This window comes from Montipora capricornis, chromosome 3 (genome assembly GCF_036669925.1).
Source record: "Montipora capricornis isolate CH-2021 chromosome 3, ASM3666992v2, whole genome shotgun sequence".
Lineage (NCBI taxonomy): Eukaryota > Metazoa > Cnidaria > Anthozoa > Scleractinia > Acroporidae > Montipora > Montipora capricornis.
In genome coordinates, this window is record NC_090885.1 from 46,358,189 (window position 1) to 46,368,188 (window position 10,000).

A 10,000-nucleotide genomic window follows, 5' to 3' on the forward strand; every position below is an offset into this window, starting at 1 on the left:
TAAGCGCATGGAGCTATGTGACAATTTGAACATCCTTGTAGTCGCGAAAACTCGTCGCTTCGTACAACTCCTAGGACTGCCAGAACATTTTCTCTATGCCTCAACTTTTTCGTGTTCGTAACCAAATGTAATATCTTTAAAGAACGATTATAGGTCCCCATCCCACCTATGACACAACGATTTGCAAGGCTTAAGCCAGAGATATACAAGGGGAAAAAGAGCATGGTGATGGAGTTAACAGACATCAATACTTACTAATTGAAGAGTTAGCTCCCGCCTTTCTATGTTGTTCATGTAGGAATAAGTTTCGAGAAACGTTTGTGGGATGAAAATTCTGAATGGAAAAAAAATGGATTTACGTTGTGTTTGATGTTATCCCTTTCATTAGGGAGATTAAGTTCGCGAATTTTTTTAAATAGAGACGATTAGTTTAAAGGCCCACATTCGTCCAAAGGCCTTGGGGTCTGTGACTGAATTTCGTGTTACACAAAATTATCCAAACAGCTGACATGTTATTTGCCGCGTGATTCACCTGGGTGCATTCAGCCAATCAGATCACGCATTTAGACAAGCCGCCATTTGAAGACAAAAAGAAACGACCGCAATTACTTATGGGTGAATATCTGGTAGAGACCACTGTCCTGGCATGCGAAACTTCCGGTTTCCGTCTTTGAATAAAAAACGTCGCGTGTTTAAGAAGCTTCCTATTATCAACCCCGTTTCAGTATTCAGTTCGGCTGAATTTCGTTTCACCCTTCGTGCACCCACACTTGCTTATATCTTAAGTCGTAACCCGTGTCCCTTTGAATTTATAGTCTTTAATAGATAATCACTGTTGGGTGCCTTTAACTTTGATTCATTTAGCACTCTTCAAATTTCCTGTTGATATGTCAAGAAAATGCAACCTGCTGCCACCCGTCGAACGCTAAGCCGTACCAAGGGATACATAAGGCTGCCTTATGTATTTTAGTAGAGACTAAATAAAATGAATAACGCATTTTGAAAGCAATGTCGATGAACCACTGAAATAAATTCTCAAATTATTTTATGGGCTTTCTAAGTTAGAATGGTACAATACTCCAAGCTCACCTGCTCACCACCCGCAAACAAAGATCAATTTCGACTTTGATCTTAATATACGCGGGAACTGCAAATTCAAGGTAAGTCTTTTTTTGTAGTCGTTTTCAAAAGTTCAATTAGAGTTTTGCACTTTTTTATGTATTGTGTTTTGCTTTGTCCTATCCTGGCTCAACGAAATATTCTTCGCATGCTGAATTTAAGTGATTTTTTGCGTCTGAAATGACAGTTTAGTTCTCGCTAGCGATTTATATAAATAAGTTTAGATAAAAATAGGCTCATTTTGGCTGTTCGTTCTAAGACTTGTTACACACCACACTGTCTTACTAGACAAAGTCCTGGGTGCGGTAAATTTTGCTCAGATCAAATTGTTGATTTAGGGTAAACCATTTCAATTTAACGGTGCGTTGTAGAGGTTTCAGAAGTGATCGTGGTATATGATCAAAAGGTTACAGTTTACTGAACGCCGACACACTTATGCCTTACAAATATCCAATCCCAGCAATTTGAAACCGTGCATGTTGAAAAAGGTTTACCTAGTTTTGCTGTACAGTGGTGAGGTTGATTTCCAGAATTTGTAATTAAGTAAGAATCAAGTTGTTTGTCATATTTCAGAACTGAATCTCGTACTGGGGTTACGTTGGGAAAAAATGGGGCTCACCTTAGATCTGCGTGGATTTGATATTTAATACGTTTGAGACAGCGACGAGAGACATTGCACATCTTTATAAGAAATAAATATATAGATTTAGCCGAGCCTAAAAGCGAAGCTCCCGGGTTATTTTTACTGGCTGTAAGGTCCTGTAGGGTTAGTGAAAATAAAAGGTTTTGGAATTGTCCGTGTTTGGGTGTTTCCGGTTACAGCTTAATTAAATCTCTTTCTTTTCTTTCTTCTAGAGAAAAATTGATTGCCCAACTACTGTCTAGTGAATTCCACGATGAATTTCACGCAAAAAACCCGATATCACATTAATCACGAAGCGATGAGTGCGATATCGGTTTTCCAAGTTAAATTTACTGTGAATTTCACTAGTTAGTCCACGAATTTTTCTTGAATGGTTTTAAAAGAAAACAAACATAAGCAAGCGAACGGGAAAGAAAAAAAAAACATTTCAGAGTCAACTGTCAAAAGCCAGCGAAATCACGCTAAAATTAGAAATCACAGATGTACTAATAATAACAATATCTGACCTGCTAAACTCCCTTTCTCGCAGTCGGAGACTGAATTGCTAAGGGCGCAGCTCAACGAGGTCGGCCCGAAGGAGCCGTGCAGCCGGCTAGGCGCTCGGACCCTGAACACGACCCATGCAGGACCTCGGAGCACAGCACCACGGACAGATGGAATAGGCTGGGAGTCGATTTTGACGAGGGAGGAAACCGGAGTACCCGGAGAAAAACCCTCGGAGTTAGATTGAGATCGAATGAAACTCAGCCCACAACTCGTGATGTGACGGATCGTTAGGAAATTTTGTCAGTTCAAGGTCAAAAAGGAGTTTTATCGATATGCCTTACTCCACTTTATCTCTGAGAACGAGATCATTCACAGTTTGATGTATTCCATAGAAACACGCCGGCGAATCGGCAAAATAAGGCAAACAAGACTAAAACAAGATCTCCAACAATTCAAAAAATCACTTGTTCGCTCGCATTTTAGAGGAAAACAAACAACCAAATCAACTATTTCTTTATGTCCAAAAAAAGTACAGATGATGATCGTTATTTAATTCCAGTTGAGAATAAAATTCGAGTTTCAATTCTGAAGAAAGTAAAAAGCGATTAAAGTACTCTTTAAAAATAACCATCAACTTGAAGTAACGCATCCGTAAAAAATAACAAAAGGTTTAGTGTCCAAGAATTGAAGAAAAGAATTTGTAAAGTAACTTCTTGGAACCTGTTTTGTCGTTCTAGTTTTCTTTCTATCTTCTTTCGTTTCTGCTGTTATGTCATAGATCGTCCAGGCATCATGCAACCTTGTCAGATTCAAATTTAAAGTAAAGAGCAAAATCAGCTCTAAACAAATTAAAAATAAACACTCAGATTTAAGTTGACTCGACTTGACTTGGCTTGACTTGTCCGATACTTGACTTGAAGTAACTGCGTAGCCACCAGTCCGGTCCTGACCACAGCTATATATGTCAAACCCGGCTTGAAACCAGCGAATATTAAAAATGCAGGCACAAAATATTTTCCAAACCGTTTTCCACCTGAACACGAAAAATGTTAACTATTATTTTGGTTGACCGTCATAGTATGGCCGTCGAGCCGCAGTTCAATATATGATTCATGTCATATATCATTTCATTCGTTTATAAGAACTTTGAATGGCATCATTATTATGAATTCATAATAACTACTTTCGCTGCTGATGTGACGAATTTCAAGGCTTTCATATAGAGGATCCGGAATAACTGACGTCAATAAAGCAAAAGAACAAAGCGTAAATAACAATACCTAATCAAGTAAAGCTATGATCCTCGCAGTTATGAACGCAATTTCAGCAATTGCGTAGAGAAGCCTGACAAATTCAGGACTTCAACGAGGTTTAAACCCAACCGAGCTATGAAGCCACTGATGTTGGGAGCTGGTCATTTGTGGATTCAAATGTTCCCATGATGAATGGATCATCAAATGACCATGGGTAGAGCGTCGAGTAGTTACGAGTAGACTTTCAGATTTAGTCCTATATAAAATACAGTTTTAATACACTGGGTATACTAGCTATAAAATAAACCACCCATTCGTTCTGGTCTAACGTTAGGAACAGTCCAACTCTAAAGTGACTTCTTAGAGCACTCTAAGGATTTCCTGTTGCCACGGTAATTTTTTACGTCACAGAAATGACCGAATCTTTTTAGCAATAAGTGGTGTTTGATATGGTGCCATAACATCGCTGTTAAGTGATAAAGTGTCGTAGTGTGAATCCTTCTAATGAGAACGTTTCTTTCAAGTGTTCAAATTGGTTTGAGTCACCTTAATTGGAAGAATCTAAATTTTCAAATCATTTGCGATGCCACATTTTATGTATCGAGCCGGACTAATCTGTCTCAGCAAAGATACCACACTACTTTGTTTAGAATGGTAAAGCCGTATTAAATTAATGCATGGCGCTAATATATAGATTTAGCCAAGCCTAAAAGTGGGGCTCACGTTTCTAACCCCAGAAAGCAATATAGTGTATATAGAAATAATTATGCTTCTGCATAAAGTACAAAATTAATCGTCATTAATGTATACAGTTTACAGTGATCAAACACCTCTGAGCTGACAGCAGTAAACAAACAAGCCTTGCAAACAATAACCAACAATTTTAATCAACAACATGCACAGTAATCTCTTTCACCAAATTTTCCGTTTGACTGATAATCTTTACACCCTCTCTCTTCAGTTTAGAACAAAAGCAAAAATATTAAGCTTACTAATTAAAAAGTCAAGCTAAAGAGTAGTAAATTCGCTTACTCGACTGCAATTTCACAGTCAAACAAAGCAGCTCACGACTGGACATCCATTTCACACCAAAAGCCTATCAATGTGATTGTTGAAATATGCCAGAATCTCTGTCAACACGGAATTGCTGACGTTTCAGGCCTTCTTTGTTTTTTCAGCGAGTTTTACAATATATGTCAGGCAGCGAGGCATGCATTAAGAAGGAAAACACTATCTAAAAGCCAACCGTTGTAAATTTGTGTTTTGTCTCTCCCTCTATTTGTCTCAGCTTTAAGGTGTTCTTCATTGAAATTTTCTCTTCTTCTCCTTCCTCGGCTTTTCTCAAGGGTTTCTTCTCTTAAATGTCTCAAATGTCGTCGCCTCTTCTCTCTATCTCGTTGCTCGTCACTAAGCTTATATTTAAATTTAATCTCTTTTTCTCGTGATATCCTTCCAAAGATACTTGACTTGAATAACTGCGTAGCTGCCAGTATAGCCCTGACGACAGCTTTTCATGTCAAACCTGTTTGGATTAAAACCGGCGAAAAGTGCAGGAAAAAACAACAACAAAACCAAACCCAAACCGTTTACCACTTAAACACGACAAGCGTCGACTGTGAAGAGCTTTAGTTCACGAAGCATGGCCGTGTAGCCGCGTCAAGCCACAGAAAGCGCGCGAAAATTAAGCCTCGTTTGGTGTAGGTTAACCTGGCTTGAGCCTGCGATCCAATCGTAACCAGAACCTGGTCAGCAGTCAACTTTAAAAAAAAACAGCTGACGTCCATGAAACTTGAGCCCGCGACATCGTTATGTGTACTGGTAAGCGGATACCTTGTTTGACAGGTGTCAATTAACCTTAACTTTGATGTCCATTATTAAAGATGTATGCTGTAAACTAGCTTGAGTAGCTGGAGTATGACCGCCATGTTGGACACAAGTATTATCATTATTATTATTATTATTATTATTATTAGAATTATTATTATTTTTATTATTATTAGAATAATAATAATAATAATTATTATTATTATTATTAACACGTATAGACTCTCAGCTCGTTTATTCATCACTGGAGGTCAAGAGATTTTGTCTGCTGAGGGAATAACACAGGGAACTCACTCGCAATGGGACTGTATGCCCTAAGCATCCAGCCTCTCATTTCTTGCTTACAAGGAGCATGTAAGATCAAGCATTGCTGATTTGCCGATGATGCCAGTGGAGCTGGCCCTGTCCCTGAAAGCAAGAAGTGGTGGGACCCCCTAAGTGCAATTGGTCCAGATTTTGGTTACTATCCAAATGGCAAGAAATGTTGGATTATCACCAAGCCAGATGGAGAGATTATAGTGGAAGAAGAGTTCAAGGAAACAGCTATCAATGTAACAGTTCAAGGGCAGAGACATTTGGGTGCGGCGATAGGTTCACGAGAGTATGTTGAGGAATATGTAAACGACAAGGTGACCAATTGGATAAGCGAGATAACCAAGCTAGCTAAATTCGCTGTGACTCAACCTCAAGCGTCCTATGCGGCATACACATTTGGATTAAAACATAGATGGACCTATTTCCTGATAACTCTGCCAGACATCCAAGACTTACTTGAACCACAAGAAAGCCCAATATCTCGCGTTCTCATCGCTGCCATTACAGATCGGCAGTGTGGCCAATTGGACAGAGACATACTAACACTTCCAGTTCGTTTGGGAGGATTGGGCTTAGCAAACTCTTCTAGTGATGCTAATCTCGAATATATCTCATCAGTCAAAGTGACGGCGCCCCTCTTTGAGCAGATCATGTCACAGGTGCATCAACTGCCTGAAGATTCCCTGATAAGATCGGCACAGAAGAAAGTGAGAGCGGAGCGAGCTAAAAACGTTGAAGAAAGGGCGGAGAGGCAGAAGCGGGAAGTTGCGCCACAGAAAACCCGGCGTGCACGAGATCTTGCCCCTGAAAAAAGTTCGTCTAAAGGAGATGGGGTTCAACCTGAACAAGAGGGAGTTTAGGGATGGACTCAGTCTACGCTATGACTAGCGTATAGCCGATATTCCATCTACATCTACGTATCTTTGTGGAAAGCACTTTACAGTAGATCTCGCCATGATTTGCATGAGAGGTGGATTTGTAATTCAGAGACATAACCAGCTCCGGGACCTTGAAAGCAGAGCTCCTGGACATGGTTTGTAAAGATGTAGCTACTGAACCGGTACTCCAAGATGTTGAAGGAGAGCAGTCGAATAAAGCGCAGGATGCAAGATTGGATATACATGCACGTGGTTTTTCGGAGCCCCGGCGATAAGCTTTTTTGATATCAAGGTTTGTCACCCGAACACCAGTGTTACACAATCTAAATGGGTAATACCCATATAATCTAAATCTAGATCAGTGGGTGCAAGCCATCTCAGATGATCATCCGATTCATCCAACCATGCATGCACCGTATTTAGGTCTAAGCACCCATTTTGAATAGTGCTGATAAACTGTGTTTAAGTCTAAACGCCCATTCTAAATAAGAACCCATCTTAAATCGATTAGCTTTCAATATTGGTAATGGGTCTCTATTTAAATATTATAAAAATTCGCCTTCATTCAGCAGCGTGCTTCGATAGGGTGGTGGTTATCGATGATTCCTTACGCGCGGCTAACGGACTAGGTTCAACCTTTTTGTCATCCATGTCCGTCGATCATCTTAAACAAAAAATTTCCTTATTTTCCTTTTTTTTTCTTGACCAGAAAATTTCTAAGTATACGGTAAACTTCATGTACTTGAAGTGAAAGAGGAAACGCATATTTAATGAGTTGCTTGGATGACTCGGATGATCATCTGAGATGGCTTGCACCCACTGATCTAAATTTTGATTATATTGGTATTACCCATTTAGATTGTGTAACACGGGTGACCCGAATGCCGAATCCTATAGGGACCTCGAGCCACAGCAAATATATCGTCTACACGAGAATGAGAAAAAGCGTCAATACTCAAGTAGAGTGTATCAATATCGAACATGGAACATTCACCCCTCTGATTTTTACTACAGCTGGTGGAATGGGAAAGGAGTGCTTCAACTACCACGTCAGACTAGCAGAGTTGATTGTTACGCCAAAACAATCTCATGGATACGAGCAAAAACCTCCTCTGCACTTAATCTGTCCCAGAGGAACTAGATCCACTGTAAGGAAATCATGGGACTTTCGCAATACTGATGTAGAAATTGAGAACACTGAAGGAGCTGTCTATTAACGTTTTTTTAAAGGGACATTTAGGGATCCATACGTTTTAAATTGTTTTGTCTGTTTACATTTCCTTTCTTTTCCCTTAGTACTTTTTACTACGCATTCTTAATTATTGTAAATAGGTTTCTTTAAGTACTATCTGATATATGTACTTGGAAGATATTGTGATTTTTATATATGACCTTTTGTAAATAGTTTTGGATTTTATAACTTTCAACCACTTTTTGCGAATGGATTGTTCAGTTAGTTGTTATTGTGAGAAATCTATTATTAGAGCTATGCAGTTTACAATAAAAAAAGTATTGATTATTATTATTATTATTATTATTATTATTATTATATTATTCATTATTGTGAGACGTCTTCGCACGCGCCCACGAACAATACCGCTAGCCATGATTACCATGGGAAAAGCAACTAATGGGTTGCTATCTGTATCTATGTTCCTATGAGTATGGTGCTCCGCTTGGCGGCCTGGAGCTCCGTAGCCTGCGAACGCAGACGTATTTCCGGCGGTCGCAGGCTAAGAGCTCCGCTAATCCATTCCAAGTAGGTTGCTGTCAAAACGCACCACATTGAAACCTTTTTTAGAACGCAAAAAAACTAATGCCGAAAAACTTAACGAAATGGTCCCTAAAAAAAGTTATGCCAATGACATACTATACTTTTTTGTTAAATTTGAAATAGTAATGGTAATGGTAATGAATTTATATAGCGCATTTTCTATTGGCATATTCAAATGCGCTTTGCAAGCAAGTGATCTATGGGTGAAATCGGACATAAGCATATACAGGCGCCGCTGGCAGTCGCTATCAGTCCATTAGCGATGTCACCCAGCACAAGAATGAATGAAATGAGGACTAACCACAACAGCAGGAGCTCCATGCCGTACTCTTTACGAATAGTGTGTGGGTTCTTTTACGTCCCACTGGGTTGTGCACATTCAAGGGTTGTGAGACGGAGCCTACGGTTTATAGTCCTTATCGGAGAAGACTTGAAAGTCTTAACCATTTACGGATGTAATTACAAAGGCAGCACGTTTTCGTCAGTTATTTTAAGACCCTGAGTGTTGATCCGGCTGGAGTCAAACTCACGACCTCCCGCATCGCAGCCTCATGCTCAACCAACTGAGCCACCGGTGCGCTGTGGTGAACGTTGGTGTTAGTTGGGATTTTAAGAGCCCTCTCTTTAGACAGAAATTATTTTAACAAGTGACGAAATAGGATATATATGTTATTCACCGGCTGGGAGGTCAATAAAACTGTGCTCGAGGTCTTGAGTACGGCCCGACGTCGCAAGCCTGAAAGTCAGTTGAAATTTAACGTATCACTGAAAAAAGCGGTCGTTCGCAAAGCTCAGAGAAAAATGATAGATTAACGATAAAACAGAACTTCGAATATCTCTTGGCCGGTGCAATAAATATAAAAAACGAACAGTTATATTTCATAACAAGTAAAGAGAAATGAGCTAAACAAACTAAACAGCGATGTTTGAAAATTTCGTGCATACAGGCGAATAATGTTCTACGTATCAACTGCTTTGTCTTGTTGAAAATGTTCATATTGCGTTTCAACGAAAGTTCTTAAAACACGGCGAAAATATACTCGCACAATTTCATGAAAAGTTAAATAAACTTAGAGTCGTCGAATCTCAGATACGAGATCTTTAGAACTGATAGTTTCACGTTCGTGCAAATTTAATATTTTAGGATGGCTAATGCAAGAGAGCTGCAATCTTCTGGTCAAGGAGAAGAAGGCTTTCTATCCGCAGAGAAAACAGGAAAGCAAGAAAAAACAAGAAGAGAGAGCGCTGGAGTACCAAAAAGATACATACTACTTCTTATGACCTTCATTGGTTTTGTAAACATCTACGCGATGAGAGTTAATCTTAACGTTGCTCTGGTTGCAATGGTTAATAATCAAACAATTGTTCGACAAGGAGTCAAAAGTATTAAGGTAATGTTACTATTATTTATTAAGTACTTTTTCCTTACGGTTAGTTCAGGAGAACTCATTACTCATTAAATAAATAAATAAATTGAAACTTTAAAATTGCCGTGGGGTATTGTTTATCATTAGCATGCGTGAATCATGTACTTCCCTCAGTGATAACTGCGATGATAAGAAAAGTTCGGCAAGGATCTACATCATGAGTATATTAAATATTGAAGTGTGGTGAAACAAATAAAGTACTCAAGTTCTTCTTTGGGGTTCTCAATAAATATTTTATACGGTCTTTCAATATCCAACACTACGGAACCAACATGACCGGC

The 10,000-nt window shown here is 39.2% G+C and overlaps 1 protein-coding gene across 1 annotated transcript in view; it reads left to right on the forward strand.

Moving 5' to 3' along the window:
* The first annotated feature begins 945 nt into the window (after nt 1-945).
* The window catches only part of LOC138043282 (vesicular glutamate transporter 2-like), a 125,626-nt gene continuing 116,571 nt past the window's right edge, over nt 946-10,000 (forward strand). The window contains exons 1-2 of the mRNA XM_068889472.1: nt 946-1,160; nt 9,437-9,683. Of these exons, the coding sequence (XP_068745573.1) occupies nt 9,438-9,683 (246 nt within the window). The 5' untranslated portion in view covers nt 946-1,160; nt 9,437. The remainder of the gene's footprint in view (nt 1,161-9,436; nt 9,684-10,000) is intronic.